The 20713-nt window shown below is 50.0% G+C and overlaps 1 protein-coding gene across 1 annotated transcript; it reads right to left on the bottom strand.

Moving 5' to 3' along the window:
* Positions 1–17999: 17999 nt before the first annotated feature.
* Positions 18000–20407, bottom strand: LOC105699299 (tetraspanin-17). The gene is made up of 6 exons (XM_012424171.1): positions 20345–20407; positions 20045–20263; positions 19126–19308; positions 18859–19071; positions 18175–18382; positions 18000–18089 (listed from the first exon to the last, which is right to left on the bottom strand). The coding sequence occupies exons 1-6, from the start codon at positions 20405–20407 to the stop codon at positions 18031–18033; spliced, it is 945 nt and encodes a 314-aa protein (XP_012279594.1). The 3' UTR covers positions 18000–18030.
* Positions 20408–20713: the final 306 nt, after the last annotated feature.

Raw genomic sequence — 20713 nt, 5'->3', positions numbered from 1 at the left:
GGAAGACAAGAAGGGATGAAAGGATATGCGAGGAGACGCGCGGGGTGGGTATTGCTTCTCACGTGGGTTCACGTGTCCTGGTCCATGGGGTGGACGGGGGAGGGCCGAGACACGTGGTGCCTGTTGCTGGCGTTTCGCCTCTTCCCAGGTCCTCCTGAGGGAGGAGGGAGACGTCGGTCCAGGGGATGAAACCGGGACGAGGCCGGATGGGGGTGTTTACGGGAGAGTACGGGGAATCGATCCACGGTGGCGGTTTATCACGGGGGTGGAAACGCGCCCCCACCCCCGGAGGACGTGTAGACGAGATGTAGACGTCATTACCGAGGGTGTCCCTACGTGTCCCATTGAGCATCCCGGGGGTGGAATCCAGGTTTCCCGAAACCCTGGAACTCTCACCCCCGGTAAAATAAAAATCCACGACGTTCGTACAGTATATAACGAGAGGAAGGGTGAACCCTCTCAATTTTTCCCATTTCTCCGTTTTTCCAGCGATACTTGCATCTCCGTTCCTCCCCTGGGACCTGCATCGTCTCCTCTCTCTCCCTCCCACGAACCCAGGAAATGGGCGCGTAAAACGATTAAAGGGACCAACTTCCACCCCAGGTCTCCAAATTCTTGGCCACCCACACTCTCGAACTGTCGCCCTGATTAGTCTCGGGATGATGAATTGGAAGGAAGAAAAAGAAAAGGGGGAGAAAAATCCAAAAACCGCGAAGGTACATTTATCTCCCTCCGGCGATAAGGGCGCGATTCCCCCGCACGGGGACGGGAGTCTCGCCCTTATGACGCCGGACCCTAGTCGGTAGAAGAACGAAGTGCACTTACATACACACATAAAAGTGGCGAAAAATCACTCCTCTCGACGAAACCTCATACGGGGTAGTTCGGTGTGAGGTGGAGGGGAAATGGGAGAAGAAATGCTAGGCACGTTCCGACAAAGAGGGGCTGATCTCCCGCGTCCAGAAAAGCGTGACGGTCCACCGGCACGCGCTGTATATACATGAATAGGGAAAAATCCACGCGTCAGGGGGTGAGAAAAAAACGAAAGAAGGGGAGGGAGGGAACGAACGAATCCTACGTCAAGCCTCTACCAGAGCTTTGTCCGGCTTTTCCCATTTTTTTTTTTGCATAATTTTCGACCGACAGATGCCGCGATTCGACGGACGCCTGAATGCAGAGAGAGGTTATGTATTCGGATCAACCCCCGGCTTGGGGGCGCGGGGGATGAAATTGCAAATGGCCGCGGTGGACAATCGATGGGCGAGGGGTGGATGGGTGGAGGGATGTAACCCTTTGCGTGCCTCCACCAGGAGGGGAGCCAATGGGGCCGCGAGTTTCGCCGCAACCCTTCCGCAACGCGGTCGTCAACCCCTTTTTCCATCGCCATGTCGAGGGTTTAATCAACCCCCTCGAGCACGAGACTCTCATTGGTCGCCGGTAATTGAATCCGTAACCGAACACCCTCTAGGTTATATAATTCGCCCCTTCCACCTCTTTCCTTCACCCTTAATCACCTTACGCAACGCGAGATGGAAAGAAAAAAATCCACCCCTTGTTATCGGCATCCACGTTACTCGAGGAACAGGTGAATCGCCCTGGAAAGATTCGAGGAATGGAAGGGTAAATCGGGGTGGAAGGAAAGTGCGGAATCTTTTTTTTTTATCTATTTCTCGGGATGAACATTGAAGGATTTTTCGGGAATTTCCAGAATCCACCCCCGGGTTGCTTCTCGCGATGTCGCCGCCTCTCGAGCCACCCTTCTTTCTCCTCGGGAAAGTAATGAAAGTATAAATACTTTATAAGCCGTCCGCGTAATTATAACGCTACCACCCTTAAGAGACGGCCTCTGGGGTGCATTATGTATCGCATGATGTACGTCAACTTTAGTATGTACACTCGTGTATAGGTGTGCCGACGTAAAGGGATGAAGATGGTCGGGAGAGCGATGGAGAGAATCGGGGGCTCCCAGCTCGCGGGGTGTAACCTAACCTAAAAAGCCCCGCGTTTTTCCCCGGTGAATAATTAATCCGACTCTCCACCTTGCGCATACTCAATGCCCTTAAAGTGTCGCTGCTGGGGGTGTCGCCACCCCCGTTTGAAAGTCTACGAGCGGTTCTAGGAGTCTAAATTTTTCAAGCCCCCCGATCTAAGCGACCTCGACTGGGAACTTCGAAGTTCCGATATTTCCTGACATCGAATTAACGTTCCGCGGTTGGATTGCGGTCCCCTCCTCCGTAGGGGTGCGAAATCCCGAGGAAGCAATCGATTTCGTCGAGAGACTCGTCCAGGAGATCAAAGAGAAAACGCGAGGTGGCGGCGGCCGCCATTACTCGAGCGCCGGTGGCGCCCCTGGAGGATTCCGCCGTCACTCCCCAGGAGGAGATAAGCCGCGCCTCGGACCAGGGGGTCGCAACCCTCTCCCCAAAACCTAGGACTCACCCTTCGACCAGGGGTTGCTCTCGCTCGTGCAACTGACCGTTGCGCCATTGGCTCGTTGGCCGGCCCCTTCGCTGATCAATAAATCGTTCCTGCAGCAGCCGAATCTCTCATTTCGACGTCCCTGATGGATAGGCAGAGCACTCTCAGGGGCGAACGGGAAAAAACAAAATGGCCGCCGATATCCGCCTCCGACGAGTCCAGCCGATCGCCTCTCAGACCTGTTCCACGATCCCTAAAAAATAGGAAATAAATTCCAATGTCAATAAACAACTTAATATCAGACTTTGTCTACAAAGTTCGATAATCGAGGATCCCTCCAATCCTTCAGACCTGCTTCTACTCAAGCGCTTTAAACCACCCATCAGAAAATTCGGCAGAGTTTTGCGCCAAATGCACCGACAAGTCCGATCAACGGATCAAACGGAAGGACCGAAGGAGTGAAATGAAAATTAACGAATTCGGGAGACGTCACCGAGGTGGGAGGAGGATTCTTTAGGGGAAGCTCTATCCCCAGGACCCTCGCCCTCTGATCGATGGAGACGCGGTTAGGAATAAACAAAAGTTCCAGAGACGAGGAAGACGGGGAGGAAAATGGGGTGGCAAGAGGAGAGGTCATCAGTCATCGGTTTTGTCACGTGGCCCGTTGATACCGACACGAGCTCGTGTGTCGAACCACCCCCAAAACCGCCGATTCCCCAGGAGGGTTGGCCGGACGACTGGCAGGGGTTGCTCTTGGAACAACTTCCCCGAATCCTCGCGTTTCCACCCCCGCCTGGGAGCCGGAATTATCCCTGGCCGGATGATAAGGGGAGTCCCTCCACCCCCGAGATCCAAAAGCGAGGGGGGAAAAAAGGGAGTGCAAAAGCGAGGGCCCACTTTTTCGAAGATTTCCACCAGCAATCTTTCTCTTTCCACCCTAATGAAATATTACCTAGCCGCGTTAATCCTTTTCTCCGGTAAATAAGAAATTTAAACATTTCGGAGTAAAAAAAGAATTTCCCAGTCGCGTTAATAGGACTCCCTCGTTAATGATAATTCGGAATTTTTTAATCAGGCACGTCCAGGAACGATAATTGGAATTTATTTCGGGTGCAAAGGCGGGAGGTGCGAACTTGGCGCGCTCCGCCGCCATCTTGAATGGTCGAAGGATCGAGCTTCTCTTTATTTTTCTTTCTCTTTTTCGGCGGTTGCATCACGGATCTCCTTTCGGCTCCGTAATGCTCCCGCAATTTCGGCCTCGATGGCCGAAGGGTGCGCCATTCGGACGCGCAACAATGCGCGATCGTTATGCGTATTCAAAGTGGCCTTACCTGGCGGGACGTAGGGCCGCCATTGTTGCAGCAGGCCAGCTTCCTGGAAAGTGCACCCGATTGTGCAAGCGTCTTCGGGGGCCTCGCCCAGGACTCGAAATTTCGAAACTTTCGAAGCCCCATTGTCGGAAGAGGGATGCTGGGCCCACCCTTCGAGTCACTCCGTCCTTCTGCAACAACGACCTCCTTTCAGTCCTCTCTCCCCCGCGCTTTTTGCCCACCTTAGCTAGTCCTTACGATTAGTCCCGATCGAGCCAAACGGAGATTTCGCTCTCTTATCTACACCCACGTCTAAAAAGAGCTAATTGTCGACAGATGTACCTACCTCAGAGGGTTGATAAATGAACCCGTTCAATAATTGCCTCGATATATGAACAATAAATGCGCCTCGATATTGGAACATCAAGTATTCAACAGAAAAAAAATATCCCTAGTGATAAATACCGAATTGAACCAATTGGAAGAACTTCGTCCTCTTATCAACACGTAGAGAATAAATTCTCGCCAATTGAACCCTTATCAAAGCACTGATATGTGTACTCGATCGATAATGGCCGCCTAAATGCGCCTTGATATTAGATTAAATATCCTTTAGAAGAGCCAGAAAATAATCGAGGCACAAAGGCGTAATCGAAGGACTCTCGTCCTCCTCCTTCAGGATCCGGGGGTGGATCCTCTCGTCTCGTTTCTTTTCCCGGGCTCTGGCCCAGGGGCATTACACGTTGTTCTTCCGGGGCGAAGTTTGTTCCGACAACTTAAGAAGACATCCAGAAGCGCTCTCCCAGAAGGGAGTCCTTGGGGTCGGGTTGCCCTGGCGACGCGATCGCGTCCTTCCGTTTCCAGGACCTCCGGGGTTAACTCGTAGGCGATTCCGGGCAATTTCGGAAACACCGACCAAATCGTCCTGGGAAGGAATTTAAGAAAATCGAGAACTCCGATTTCTCTTTTATTTCATCTAGCAAGGACTCGTCCAGGACGTCGGTTTTACTTTCTTACGAAAATAGAGGGTCGACCAGGAAGCATCGATAGTGCTTCCCAAATGTCGGGGTAACTTCTCTCAGATATGATCGCGTATCGTAGGGAATTGAATGACCAATGGGAGAGGTCCTTTCGTCGTAGGTGTCGATTTCCAGGATCCGTCGAAACAACCTGGAAGCCTCAGGACACTGGGGTAGTTTCGGGTGTTCCGTTCGATGAACTCGGTGGCCATCGTTAGAAACTAGAAAATCCTCATTAGAACAGAACCTGGTCCTCGTAAGGATTCCAACCTGTCGAAGGCCTCGCACTAATTAAAAGCCATTAGAAACTCGAGATACATCGCAAAGAATCCTATGAAAAATTTTCTTTTTTTTTTCCTACATCTTTAAACGACGAATAAAAAGACGAATAAAAATTCAGGATCGAGCGGCGTCCGACTTTTCGAATTTCGGTAGAAATTCGAAGAGGACACCCCGGAAGGGATCGAGGCCGAAGGGTTGAAAGCAACTTCGAGGGCAACCACCGAGAAGAGAGAAGGGTTGCCGACAGATTTGACGTGTCGACCAACCTGCAGGGAACAGGTTGGAAAACGCATTAATTTTTCCCATCCGGTACCAGGGAAAGGATTTCCAGATGATCCCCGCTAAACGAATCGCCGATTCGAGGTAATTGCCTCCTCTAAAAGGAAGAAGAAATTGAAAAAAAAAAAAAGCGGGGGGAAAGCGTAGCCAGGGGTCGGTAATGACACCTGCTGTATGAATAATTAAATGAAGCCGAGAAGTCGTGTCGGTTTATATTTAATTTCCCCAAGCGAGGAGATCGTTCCCTCCCCCGAGAAATTTCCTCCGCTTTGTCCTCGCACCTTTTCCCTTTATTTCGAATCGTCCTCCCTCCCCCCGCGGAAAACACTCGCGATATTAAACCTGGGAAGCAATTAAAATTTCCTCGTTAGAAGAGAGAGCGTCGTATAAATTAGAAGGAAATTAAATCTCCGCAGGACTCGAGGGGGGAGATTCTCTCTCTTTGCTCGAATTTCCCGGACGACGAGATAGGTCTTACCGGGGAGTCACTTTTCCCCCTTTTAATAGAAATTTAATGAAAAGACAACAGAGATAATTACGGGATGACAGAAGGAGTAAACACTGGGGTGGAGAGGGGGGCGACTTCGTTATTTAAATTAAGCCACTTCCCTTAGCGAGACTTTCTCAATTTCGGCTGCTCGTTGACCTACCCTATCTTTGTTGAAAGGTGGAAAAAAGAAATCCTAGGAGGGGTGGATCTCGACGAAGGAAAATAAAAATTCAAGGATTCAACCCTTTGGATGAAACCACCATGCCGAAATGGCACTTAGGTTTGTACGTGGTGTTTTGGTGTAGTGTATCCAATTTTCGTCACTCTTCGAGTACTGATTCCATGGGGAAAAAAAAAAAATGTATTAAAATGAAAACGACAAATTCTGAAACGGAAGTCCCTCGAGGGCGAGACTTTTGAAACGTACCGATCGACCCTTCTTCCGTTTTATAAAGCATTTCCATCGAAGGGCATTCAAATTGGGAAGGGATTCCCGCCCCCCGTTTCCCCCGGATTTTCGATCGAAGGACATCTGCTCGATCGATGGGATGTCCTCCTGTAGCCGATTTTGGATATGGGGTATTCGGCCAGGTCGAACCTGGACAACTTGGTCACTGGGCACGAACCCCCCGAAAGGGGAGGTCGTCTCCGAGACGCGAGTCGCCATTGTCCAGCTTCCGTTAGGGGTGCACGAGGTCAAGGGGTTTGCCAGCTGCAGGCTCGAAAAAAAGGATGGGGGTTTGACCGGCTATGGGGAGGGGCAAGAGGGGCCCATGGGGCGACTTTTGGGGGATGCGATCGCAAACTTGCGCAATGGCTGACCATCGGCCATAGTCGAGTTATGGCCGAGAGGAAGGGACCTCTGTCCCTGGACCCCATGCACCCCATTGCACCCCTTGACGTACCGCCACATGGAAACCCTCGATGTGCCATCATGGGAATAAAATCTATAAAATCGCAGAAATAATCCTAAATAATTCCCATTTACGTATTTCAACGCTTTTAGACGTATTCCAGGATTTCTTCGAGTTCTCCCTGAAGGGGAGGAATTTCGGGAAGAAATCCCGCGACGAAAATACTTGAAGAAACGCACCGGGTTCTTGGCGCGAGCCTGAAACGAATCCGAGGGCTAAAAAAGCCTGAAGGAGCCTAAAAAAGCATTTAAAAAACCCGGAACGACCGGGTTCCTGGCGAGCACCGAACAAATATGGAGGTTGGATAAAAAAAATCTCGGTTAAAAATACGTGCAAAGAGGTTTCCCTTGGGATAGGATACTTACCACGTGGTCGCCTTGGGGAAACAATGATCATCGAGTATGGCAGCATCCGTTCGTGGTGTTTCTCGACTTCCGTCTCCTAATTCCCTGATGACGAAGAGCGCCTCTGGTGCTGATTGGGATGAGTCCTGCAAGGGTTCCTCGAGGGGTGGGTCCTGCACGAAATGTCGAAAAGAGGGAGAATTAATTGATCCTGAGGGAAGTGCAGGGCGATTCCGGACACGCGGAAATGTTCTCACGCAAATTCTGGGACCGATGGCTCGATTCTCACGGTGGATTTTCGAAAGCGGGTGATAATGGTTGTTAAGATGTCTTATGGTATGATAAGGGTAGTGGGATCAATTTCGATATCGGTAGCCCCCTTAGGAAATTTGTATTATCATCATCGTCATTTTTCTCACTATCAATGTTGTCGTCATTATCATTGGTATCCTTCAAATCGGGAAATCTTTGGGAGAAAACTTTGGAGAAGAGCGCAAGTCGGCCAAGGAACATCCTGGGAAAAGGTTCGTCCAGAAGAGTACCACGAATCGGGGCAGTCTTTCCTGTTTTTTTTTTCTCTCTCCTCTCCATGTTTTTTCCTCCGTTAAGGGATGAATCGTGGGAGTCGGAGGGGTCCTGTCTATCCCGAGGTCCTGTTGCACCGCGCTGACCGTTCCCTCCCCCGGGACCGGTCCTCGACTACCGGACATCCGCCCAGGGTGCATCAACAGGACCTCTCGGCCGAGGGAAAGTTTTCGGAAGAGTGCTCCAGGAGTCGGATTACATTTGCCCCACAGACCATAGGTGGTTATTTGTCCAGGATAATGGCCAGGACGAGCGGCCCTTGCGCAACCCTCGAACGCCCTGGACGCTCTTTCATGAAAAATCTGGGAAAGGCTAATTTTTTGGGATCCGATAAAATTCCTCCCCTAGAGAATTCCATCGCCAGCAAAAATCTAGTATCGGTCGAATTTTTTCAATAGTCCAATTTTTGCATTACTTCAATTCTCAAGTTAGTACCACATACCGCGAACATTTGGACGCTCCTTTGTAAAGGGATCTAACAACCGCTAATTATTTCGGAGCTGATAAAATTTCTCCTAGGGAGAATTCTATCGTTTCTCGAATTTTATTCCGCCATGTCCAGGACACTATGTACGCCCGATCGATGATCGACGAGCTAAGGGTTCTTGGGCAACACTTGTGGACCTCGGAAACCGACACGTGGTCCTTCCTCTGGCGACAGCCACCTGCCCTACCGAAATAGAAACCCGACTTTTTCCTCTTCCTCCCACAAATCCACACCCGGCTGGCCTCGAGAATTTTCCGAAAAACCCGATGATCGCGGTGCAACGAAAAAAACAAAAAAAACAAAAACACCGATGATCGTGGTGCAACGAAAAAAAAAAAAACAACAAAAACCACCGATAATCGGGGCCGACGAAAAATCTTCGATAATCAAGGCGCAGCGAAAAAACTCGATAATCGAGCTGCAACGAGAAGCGCATCCTCATCTATGCACTCTCCATGCCGGGGGAATTTAATGCACGCGAGTGCGTGCGGAAACCGCCTCGCGTGATCTACGCAATTACGTCGGACGCACCCTAGGTGCCTCGCTATATACCACGTATGTTCTATGCCGCTCATCACCCATTCCATGTTACACCTACGTTAAATCGAGCACATATCTCGACATTCGTGTGCGTAAGAAGCGTATGGCGTCCAGGGTGCGTTACCAGGACGGGAGTGAGTCACCTAACCTCACTCCCGAGTGACCCTCGGATTCGGACCTCGCGTAGATCGCATCTCGCTGCATCGGTTGCAGAGCCACATAAACGGGTAAAGAGCAGGAAGCTTTCTCTGAATATTTCCTTTAGTTCTTACCCACACCCCGTAATAAATGATAATATCTAAAGCAGATTTCTCTTGAGAGTTTCCTCCCCAGCCCCAGGTCGGGCGTGGCGAAGATGGCGTCGGTTCGTCGCAAACGTCTCTCCTTAATCCCGGCTCGCAGGACCCAAGCTCGCGGCCATTACTAGGCCTGGACAATGGCCGCGTTCACGATCTGTTTGCTACAAACAGTCTCGATTTCCCGGCGGATCGGAAGGATTTGGCATAAGACGCGGCACGCCTCGGTTGGCAGCGATAATGGAAGAACAATGGCGGCGCGGCGAGCAAAGCGTCCGGCCTGGGGGAGGGAAGGGTGTTTCCAAACAAGGCTTTCGGGAAGAAAGGTCCCGTGGTGCGATCCACCGAGGAGAGGAGAGACCTATGCTCCAGTAGGCCATTGGCCGAAGGGATTGCGTCCGGTAATGCCGATTAGTGTCACCCTAATGCCAGTCTAACGACGCGAGCACTTCGGACGGACGCGGCACAGGTTCGCGTAATTTCGGGCCCGGCCTTTGTCGGACCGATACTGGGGTGTAAAATGGGATTTGCGGGGAATTCCTCGCCCCTCCCGGCTGCTTCGGATCCTGGTGGCGATCTTGACCCATCCTAACCACCGCCGGAAGCTCCTGAAGACGCTGCCAAAGTCCCATAGAAGCTTGATACTCGAAAAGTTGGCTAAAAAACCTGAAGTTGGGGTAAAAGATTTTATAGAAAATTTTTAAAATACCTATAAAGAAATTGTGAAAAAATTGAAATCTCATGAGTTTCAGGACCTTCCTTGTAGTCTTCGTATTCGTGGTGTGAAGTTCGAAATAATTCGGTAAACCCATTTTGGAGAAAAGTTTCAAATCTTGACCCATCCTAACCACCGCCGGAAGCTCCTGAAGACGCTGCCAAAGTCCCGTAGAAGCTTGATACTCGAAAAGTTGGCTAAAAAACCTGAAGTTGGGGTAAAAGATTTTATAGAAAATTTTTAAAATACCTATAAAGAAATTGTGAAAAAATGGAAATCTCATGAGTTTCAGGACCTTCCTTATTCACACTGTGAAGTTCGAAATAATTCGGTAAACCCAATTTGGAGAAAAGTTTGATAGAGGAAAACTCTTCCACGCCACTTTGACATCCCCTTAACCGAGTTCCTTGGAACGTTTACTTACGAGGGAATAATTACGCGTAGGTTAAATTGCGAGGTGAGATTCGCGCATTCCTGGGAGGGGAATTTTCTCGAGACGTGGAAGAAGATCGGCGGTTATTATCCCGGTTTTTATCGTGATTCTCGTCATTATGCACCGGGGGCAAGATACGCAGCGGTCCCTGGGGGTCGCGGCGAGGAGCGATCCAACAATGAGGTCCTGTCTGAAAAGGATAAAATTCGATCCTCATTGGAGAAGTTGGAGCTCCGCCGGCGTTTTTACGTAGAAGCGGGAAGGACGAGGTCCTAGATGCTTCCAAAGAGATAGACCGGACTCATTGTGGGCGGAAGGAGTTCCTGGACGTCGAAGGAGCAGTCGCCATTGTTACGTCACTTCTGCGCGTTCGGTTACGGTAGGTCCTGGATCGACGCTGATTCCAAAAGTAAGGCGAGAAGGGTATCCCGTTTCTGGAACCGGGAATAGAGAACTGGAAGAAGGAAAACCCTCCTCGCGAAAGCCTTCCACCGAAAATAAAAATCGGAAATATTTCTCGGAGAACCACCAAGGGAATATTTTATAAATTCGAGATATAATTATTCCCATCGATTGATCCTCGGATTAAAAATATATTTATTTCGTACTATTCGGAGAAATGATTATTTGGGTCGATGGAATTTTTTTTGTTGGTGTACGAGATATTTTTACGAGAGGGAGGTTCGATGGTCTGAGCGGAGGTTTTCCTGCGATTTCGAGAAAATGATGTGGGAAGGGGTGGAAAAAAAATTGAAATTGCATCGAATTTTGATTTTCAGCACCCGGGGTCCTGGTCCAGGACCGAGCTGAGATGATTGACAGGGGCGCGGGGAGAGAACGAGAAAACCACCTAGATTTGAAAGGCCTTACGTAACCCGGCAATTCGAAAAAGGTAACTCGAAACCGGGAAGCGTATTGCGTTTCACCGAGTCCCACAAAGCGGGAAAATGCAAGGAGAAAGAGAGAGAGAGACCAATTTGAATCGAACCGGTACCCGAGATTTTTTACCAATTCCTCGAAAAAATCGCGAGCCCTTCCCTTGACACTGATTGCGTCTGACAGCTTCCGCAAACGCCCTCCTCTCTCTGTTTCTCCCTTTTCCTCCACTTCTCTTTCTTTCCCATTTTCGAAAAGGCCGAAACCTTCGGGGTCTCCCACGTCAGCTTCATTTTCCTATGGGATCCGCCATGAGAAGAGCGTAAAAAATTCACGCCTCGCCCGATGGCCCGAATCGTTTCCTTTCACGTTTCTACCGTGGAAGCTGTGGAGAATATTTTCCCTGATCAAGGGCGACTGAGAATTTATGGAAAGGAAAATTCGAGGGACAATGTCCTCGAGTCCTTTCCCTGGCCAGACTAATTTTCGGAAGGTCCTTGGTGAAGAAAGAAGGCGTGCGAAAAATTGGAGAAAAAAAGAAAATATATATCAAGGCTTGGAAAGATGAATGAAAATATTGATAAGCCGATTGAGCCTATTAAGGTGAATGAAGAGACGAAAGGTGGGGAAAAAATTGCAGAAAATACGATTCAGATTCCCAAGGTAGACGGGGAGGATTTGAGGAATGGCCCTGAGTTTTGGCGAAAGTCTTCCGTGTTTCTAGGACGAAAGCTCGAAGGTAATCCCTCGGGAGAGGGAAGGCCTATTATCAAAAAGGAAGAAACGCGGCATAGAGGTAAAGAGAAACGGCGGTTTCGCAAATTACCGAGGACTCGCCTTAGTCATCGGCATATGGCGCGCGTGTTTCTCAAAGCGTGCCAAAGATTGGCCCCCAATAAACTCTTCCTTTCGGGAAGTCAAAAGCAGCCTCTCGATAAGTACCCTCCGAGGAACGGGCCGACCTCGCTCCGGAAGTACCGATTTCGGGGCTTATTAAGTTACCCCCAGGCAATAAAAAATTAAATCAACCGATCGGAGGACCTCCATCGTCGGGATTCCTCGAAAAGGCCCTCGGATTCCGGAGAGCGGAAGAAGAGTTATCAGCTGATAAGACAAGGAGCCCTGTGCACCTGCAAGAAAAAATAGGTATAAGTGCACCCTGTCGACGTTTAATAAGAAGCTAAAAAATCCCTCCAGCACATAAACATCATTTTCTTTTTATTTATGACTAACCTTTATCGTTCATTAATTAATATGAAACATTTCTTGGCAAACTCCTGGAGTGGAATTTTCGTATTCCGGGGAGGATCGAAGGAGACGCTCGATCGGGCCCATTCTCTGGGATCGTGGACATAAGGGCCAGTTTATTTTTCTCATAGAAGCCCAAGCCTTTACCTAGGTCATTGTCGACGGGAAGCGAGATCGGAGTGTCCAAACATGGGCATTATGCCCTGGGGAAGCCTTTCGGGGCCCGATCGAGCGTGCGCGGATTTGGGCCCTTCCTCGGCGGACTCGGCCCTTTCGGCGGCGTTTCGACCAGGAGTCGCGATGCCAAATGAAATTACGGGCTAAGTCCATTCCCGGTGACATCAACGGGATCCCCGATGGGGAGGTTCGCCGTCCTGGCCTTCGTTTCTTCCTTTTGGTCCAGGCTTACACGGCTCGCCGGCCGCGCGAATTCGAAGCGCATCATCGAGAAAGGAGTTTTCCTAACAGACCCACCTTCGAATTCAGGAAAAAAGGGAAGGAGAGCATGTTAAACCCCATGGTGGGGCACAACGAAGGGGCCCTATATAACCAGTGTCTTTAAAATGGAATGCTCCATTCTTCGAAAGGCCATCCAGATCGAGCATTACATTTCTTCTTCCGGATGTCTAAAACAGAAGGAAAAGAGAAAACGTGTCAAACACCGTAATAAAAGACTTATTTCTCTAAACTTTTCCCGACCCGCCCTCGTAAAGTCATGATCCACGTGGCTTCGACAGCGAGAGTCATCAGGAGGTTCGTAAAAGTGTCAAACTGTAAAAAGTGGAGAGGTACCTCCAGGTATTCCTTTTTTTTTTCTCTTCACCCCAGGGATCGGCCGAAGCGATTTTCCACGGGGACCATGGGGTTCTCGGTCACTCCCGCCCTCGCAGAAATTTTTATCTTCGTTCCCAGAGATGATTTTCCCTTGCTTCCTATTTTTTAACCCATCTTGTTTCATTTCTTTCTGCAGCGTGGACGTCGGGAAGGGCTCCGGAAAATATTCCGGGAAATTCGGTGGGACCTCCCTGATTGTCTGGATTTTTTTTATGCTATCCTTGAGGACGAGGCGAGGAGAGAAAATAAGAGAGGCATCGAGTTACGAAAGAGAGCCTAATAAACGAGCCTGTTAGGAACGTGAACGCCGACTGATAATAATTGCAGGGTGGCACGGTAGCTCGTGGAGAACACGAGGAACCCTCGTGGAAGGCCGCGAATGAAACCGCCGACCGTTTCGTTTCCTCTTTTTTTTTTTTCTTTCCCCTTTCCCCGGTTTTGAGTTTTAATAAGCCCGCCATAAGGCATGCGGCGCGCGGCCGGAGTGGAACTCTTTCGAGAACTCGAGAACTCGATAACTGCGCCCGATTATTCCCTGCCCTTCCACCCTTCGGTTACCGATAGATTCCCCAAATTGGGGAAAATTACAGGCCTCGCCTCGTTCTTGACGGCGCTTCCAAAAACACCGTGAACCAGACACGAGCTCTTTTCCAGGATCCTTTTTTTTCCTCCCTTGAGGACGATCTTGGATAATCTCGGATCCTCCATTCATTCTATCCATTAATTATATTAATCGTGCTCATTGATATCCACGCTCGATATTCACTCTAAAAACTAGGACACGGGGTCTGTACCCTGAGAAAAGAGAATTCATACAACCAAAGAATTATTCTTTCTGAAATACCACCAAGGGAATATATTTTTAAATCGAGGATTTATTATTTAGCTGAGATAAATTGTAATTCCGGAGGAAGTTCCCGTATGACTTATTGGATTTTATTCGAGTCGAGTCCTTTTTGAATTAATATATGACCTTTTTGGTACTGGTGTGAAGGAATATTTTTTTCGTTTTATGAACTCTTTTTTTTCCGGGGTAAGTAGGTCTCGAAATACGTCGAAGTCCTCTTTTGCACTCCGATCGGAAGGGAATCCGACCGTGAGGGAATATTATTCAGAGGCCCTGGAGATTTCTCGGATCGGCTTTCAAAGGGCTCGGCCGAGGGCCTGCTCGGCGGAAAACGGAAAAGCATAGCGAAGCATGGAAAAGCATGGAGGAGCGTCTCTTGGGCACAATGGGGCGCAGCTCGCGTTGGGAAATTTATGTGTTCCGTCTCGTAAGAGCGCCATCTGCGAGGAATTCCGGCCGCTCGAAGGACCTCGCAGGACCTCTCGATCGGACCGCCACTTCCTCCCAAATTTACAGTGAAATCCATCAAGGAGGTCAAACGTTCCCCTACAAATAATTCACGCATATATTACTAATTACGAATATCCTAGCACGAACGATTAATTAAAAGTCTCTTGGACGGGACACGTCGCCAGGATCGATTTTCAAGGACCCCGCGAAAACCTCCCGCAAGGATCTTCCGGAGCACGTGGCGCTCTTCAGGATTTATGGGCTCGAAAGTGCAGCTTCGACTCCTCCAGGACATTTGTCTCGACTTGCGGTCATCCTGGCCACTTTCTCCGGCACAATGTCACTCGTCCATCCAGGAGTCCAGTCCTGGACCCCATCGATCCTGCAGGATGTTCCTCCCCTCATTGGGGATGCGTTTCACGAGGCCCGAGTCGCGGTGGTCCCGTTGCGACGTGTCCTTCCTCGTTTGCATCCACCTCACGATCCATCCCGCCGGGCGCGATCCTTTTGCTCCTCGACAATCCCGGGGATGACTTACAATGCCGACAATCCGGGAGTCCCTGGCGAGAGGGAGCGCGAGCCACTCGAAAATGGGAAAGGGCTCCGAAGAGACGCCGATTTTTCCGCCCGTTTTCCCGAAAGGGGATAATTATCGCCGATGTCCTCTGACTAATGGTCCTTAGGGACGAGACCATCGCACCTGATGGGTTTCCAGAGTTGGCCAGACTTTTGCTCCTCTTCTTCGCTTCCTCGCGTTTGAATTTACCGCTGAAAATGTGTTCCGTTATTATCGCTCGGAATTATTTAGAAGGATCCATGCTAAACTTTGAATCTTCAAGGTATCCTTACCAGGACTCCGAGCATCAGGGGACGCATCTTCATTCGTCGGCATGGATCAAAAAGGGTTGCCGACGTTCACGGTTGCACTCCTTTACGGGGGCGACACTGGTGTCTCCTTGGAACGAATTATCTTAACGCGTAACTAAGTCCGACTAACCTGGTCGTCACGAGCTCGACAAAGAACTTCTTTCGCTGGCCCGAAGACCGGACGATATATCACTATAAAGTGTCCAGCCTGAAAAGAGCAACCGGTGGCCAGAGATATCTCCATTCGAGGACTTCGAAAAATTCCCTGGACACGTTTCCACGGCAAACTGGGAGCCTAATAATAAAGACGCAAGATGTTGGCGATGAATATCTGTTTCCTCTTACCGTTCTCGTGGGCGGTAGAAGCCGGCCATTTTTTTTTCGCATTTCGAGAGACTCTCGGACGGTTTCCCTTAGTTTTTTCTTCTCCTGCGGTCCATCCCAACTTCCTACACGTCGGAAAGTCCCTGGACGATTTATCGTTTCCGTTCTTGCGGGAAAAAGAGGTGACTCCCGCGGCGCCGGTTGCGAGGGACGCGGCGGCCATCTTGGAAAATGCCCTCGGTGGTCCACCTACGCGATTCGATTCGCATTTTCTGAGCATCTGGTCACTCCTGACTTCCCGTTACCGAGTTTCTAGTAGTTTCTCTTAGTAATCCGAGATCCAAGGCGAAAGGTACCCGGAATTTCATTGTTCCTTAAATTTGAGAAAAGGACGAGCGACGGCGTTAAGTTTTTCCACAGTAGTTGGACTCTCGATCGAAGGCGACTCGATTCTCTGTGATGAGTTTCACCGTACTACCTATTACTTTATTTCTATTCTTATCCAATCGTTCCTTGAATTTTCCCGCAGTTTCGCAATAAATGACGCAGGCTGTAAGGAATTATCTCCCGGTGAAATAATTTCGAAACTCGACGTATGCGCGGGCGAAGTTGACTTGTGTTGCCATCTTGCGGCGGCACGACGAACTACATAGCACCGTTGCCGCCGAGGTAGCTTTCTTAAATTTAACGCTACCTTTTAACTCTATAGTAGGTAAAATAGAGCGCAGCGAATAGCAGCACATTCTTATCGACGAGAATAACTTCGAGACCCATCGTAGGTAAAGTAGAACCGAACGAAAAGTCGTTACAAAGAGACCAGGCGATGAAAAGGTGGGACGTAGCAAACGCTCAGTTTATTAACTTATTTATTATTTATCCGAACGTTTTACACGAGGTAAAGTTCCCGTACACCTACGCGATAAGAGCCTCGACGTTTAAATAACGAGGCGTCTTTAGTTTCTCTGAAACATTCGTTTGAAATTCCTTCAGATTTCTGCCAACGAGGGCGGCAAGAGTTCGAGTCTACAAAAACGTCCTCCATGTTCCTGGTCACCAAATCATAGTGGCGTCACCTTTTGCACGAGCCAGAGGATTCAGACAAAGACTGGCGAGAGCCTTGACAGCCTCGTCCCCGTCATCTCTGGCATACAAGGTGGTCCTCTTGGCACTCCCCCTCCTCAAGGACAGCCTCCTAAAAGTGCCATCGGATCTCCTCTTCTTCCTCGCCTGACTGCCCCCTGAAGAGCGCTTCGACCTCGACGTAGCGTTCCTGGTCTTGAAGGAAGGCTTCCTACTTTTCCCCCTGGACGGCCTCCGGTGAACTGCATTTTTCCCCAGCACCACTATCTGGCCTTTTTTCAAATCTTTTACCCCATTGATCTCTATGTTCCGTTCCCCAGGAGGCGAGGACACCCCTTCCGGCTGCGGTGCTCTGCGTTTCTGATGTGTCCTGGTCCTAGAGCTTCGAGGAGGTTCCCTTCTTTCGGCCACAACCGGTCCCAGAGTCCCCACGATCTTGCTGGACACCCTGATGGGACCCACGATCTGGTCGCGCGTCCATGAAGCGACGACCGGAAGCCCGCAAGCGTTGTGCATGCCCACCAAGGGGACTCCGATGGTCCTGGTCCTGGTCTCTAGATTTTTCCTTTGGCCACGGCTGGCCTCTTCGTAGGCTACAATTTTCTCACCAACGCGGCTCTGACTAATCCGACCTTGATCCGCAGACTTCCCCTGGTCCCTGGCCTCGTGAGCGTCCCTTCTCGAGGTGGTTCCCGAAGAGCTTCTTCCAGTTTGACGCTCTCTGCTTTGGTCCCTCTCCTGGCATTTCCTCGAGGTCGAGCTAGAGTTCCCCAGGATGCGAGTGCGACCGGTAAGGACTATCTCCTTGCCGCCTAGGTAGACTCTTCTGTGCGCATCCACACCATCCGGATGGTCCCACGAGGAACTTCTGCATCCCCTGCAGACCTGATGCTCCCGGGGGACGTTGAGATTCTCCCCTCTGTTCTTCTCAGGCTCCGAGACCAGAGACTCGAATTGCTGATGAGGAGCTGGCGATCTTTTCAGGGTCCCGAAGGTCTGAGCTATGGAGGCCCTGTAGTCCTTTATGGGGATGACGCGCACTGTGCCACTCTCCTGGGGCCTCTTCGGCTGCACCACCTCTCTCTCGGTCTCGATCCTTGGTTTCGGCTTCTCTGCAGCTTCGGGACTCCCTGCTGCCCCTGGATTTGGCTGTTCAAGGTCTCTTTCTTTCGTCTCTTCCTGGGAAACCTCCACGTCTATCGCCCTCTCCTCGTAGAGCTGGTCGCTCCTGATCGCATTATCCAGGGTGCTCAAAGGGTTACGCCAATCCTCTATCACGCTCCGGCTCTTCCAGGTGTCCTTCTTGATCTCGCTCTTCGTCGACTCGGCTCCCTTCCTGATCGTCTCTATCGTCATCAGCGTCACCGTTCCCTTGCTGCCCTCCAACCACCTTCATGACTTCGCCCCGAACGTCGTCCCCGCCATGTGCATCCTGTTCTCGATTCCTAACCCTGAAGAGATAAGTATTAATATCCAGATTCGTATATTTTTATTTGTTCTTCCTTTCTATTTTACTATTCGTCTGAATTTTTATACCGAAATCTTGCTCGCTCTCGCCGAAGGGACTCAGAGTCTGCGTCGAGGTGAAGGTCGACGGTTGCGACTTCTTCTTCGAGGTCGCCTTCGTGCACACCAGGACGATGCTCAGCAGGGCTCCAATTTCCACCAGGATGACCCCCAACGTCACCCCCAGAAATATCATCGCCTGGTCCTGCGTCCATTTCTCGATCATCTCGATGCAGCCCTGAAGAGGATGAAAAAAATTTAAAGTACCGTACAGGTGTACTCCATTGTGCAGATGTACCATCCGCTCCGCTGGCCATGCTCATGGTCGGCGATGTGTGCCCGATTAATTAATAATTCATCAAGCCTAATCTGATCGCCGAGGCCACGGCTAGCCCTGTTCTCTAACGTAAAAAATTCCTTCTTCCGGGTCGTGAACCCCTGGAAACTAAAAATTAAACATTTCGTTCGGCACTCTAGGTACGTCAACGGTACCGATGAAGGTAACGAGAATGAAATTACGCAAAATACGGGCAGCTTATCCGCTGAGGATTGACTCCCTCGCCAACCTCTTTTGCAACCTGCCTGGCCTTCATCTTTTAATTCTCTAAATAAATATTAAGCGACACCGCGAACTGTATTAATTTTTTATTATAGTATTAATTTGTTATTATTATTATAGTAATAATTTTTTATTCCACAGGTGAGCTGGATTACCGTCGTGTGCCGAGCTTGTTGGTGTTCTGCGGGGTTCAGAGCCTGGCAGAGGGTGAGGTTCATCGGCTGGGGGTTCAAGAAAGACTCCACCTCATAGGTATTATTCAACAGGCAGCAACTTAGGGGAACGACGAGTTCCCTCCGGCCCACTTCCTGAAGACGCCACCAGGACGTCCCATAGTTGTTGCTCCCGTTGATTCCGCAGCAAGCGAACTGCAAGGACCATCCTTATAGGAATCAGCCATATCAGCGATTAGGTATACCAACCATTGTCTGCGCCAAATCCAAAGCCGCCGTGAACTGTTCTCGACCAGGCACCGCGTAGCTTCTCTGAAGAGCCCTAACTAATCGAGCCGGTCTCACGTCCACCCCCAACAGATTCGGCCAGAACACCGCCAGGACACACACGGTGCATTCACCGAGGAGCAGGAGCACCAAAGTAACGAGATACTGGAAGGGAAGGAAAAAAAAGAAAAAATGCATTATCCCCAGCGAGCTGGCACCGCAAAAGCAGGCCCCATGAATATGAAACGGGGGAGCACCGCTACTGGGAAAGACAGAAACCTGGGGGCAGGTCTAAACGGTCTACGTCATCGCAGGTGTAACACCGACACACGCGAGGTACTCCCCCATAATCGCTGGTTTCGACATGTGCCAGGGACGGTAATGCCCAGGTCGATAATTACTCCACTCCTCCTGAGTTCAATTCTAACGTGCACATAGATGCGTCTCTATTTTACTAAGAAAAAGGCATGGTAAAAAATGTAATTCCGGGAGAGCCTGCTACGTTCTTCCTGCGTTGCGTGGTCCTGAGTTCAATTCTAACGTGCACATAGATGCGTCTCTATTTTATTAAGAAAAAGGCATGGTAAAAAATGTAATTCCGGGAGAGCCGTTCTTCCTGCGTTGCGTGTTCACGTTCGGATGGGCGCGAATCCGTTTCCGGGCAACGACGCGTGACCAGGCTCGAGATGGACTCGATTTGGTTTGGTTTGCAGCTCGTATGTAATTTTCTCCGACAATTGTAAAGATTGCTCGCCTTTCTTAGCGTGGAAACGCTTCGGTGGGACGAAAGCGAGGGCCAGGGCGGGCCATTTGCACGTTTCTTGCGGGACAAGCCGTAATTAATCATGGGTGGGCTCGTTAGTGCAGATGCCAATTGAGATGTCTGGAGGATGGCCCTTACCGAGGCGGTGATGCAGCAATTGAAGAGACACGAGGCCCAGCATCCGAGGAGACCTGTTACGGCGATGACGAAGCCTACCCCAACGACGGCGAAGGCGACGTAGTAAAAGAGCGGCTGGTCGGGATGCACGTCTCCTGGACCAAGGAGTCTGGATAAAAGGACCCTCTCGTTGTCGGACAGCAGCAGAGCCCCCAGAGACATCAGGGTGAATCCGGACGCCTGGAAGCCGACGAAACCCTCGGTGATGGTATTTCACTTTGCCTCTTTCTTTATTCCCTATTTTCTAACACCATTACTTACCAAGAAGATGACGTTCGAGCAGCACACGAAGACTCTCGGCAGGCCCAACCTGGCGGCCTTCATGGTCACTTCTTCTTCACCACTGCCTTCCTTCGACCGTTCCGACGCACTTTTATTCTTCCTCCCTTCGCTTGGAAGTCGGTACCATACATCTACTCATTTCTTCATATCCAAATCCCATTACAATGCACCAAGTGCGATTGAGCTCAAAATACAAGTCGGCGCTTCAGGGGGTTGCACTCGACTTGAGCGTTTCCCTCATGATTTTGAAAATACTAGTTAAAAGCATAGTTTTAAAGATACTCGATTAAGGAACATTAGTCTTTAAAGTACTGGCTCTAAAGTATTACTTATAAGGATAATTTCATA

This window comes from Orussus abietinus, unplaced genomic scaffold (assembly GCF_000612105.2).
Source record: "Orussus abietinus isolate OABI.00-Male unplaced genomic scaffold, Oabi_2.0 scaffold8, whole genome shotgun sequence".
Lineage (NCBI taxonomy): Eukaryota > Metazoa > Arthropoda > Insecta > Hymenoptera > Orussidae > Orussus > Orussus abietinus.
This window is presented reverse-complemented; position numbering and strand designations above follow the sequence as displayed.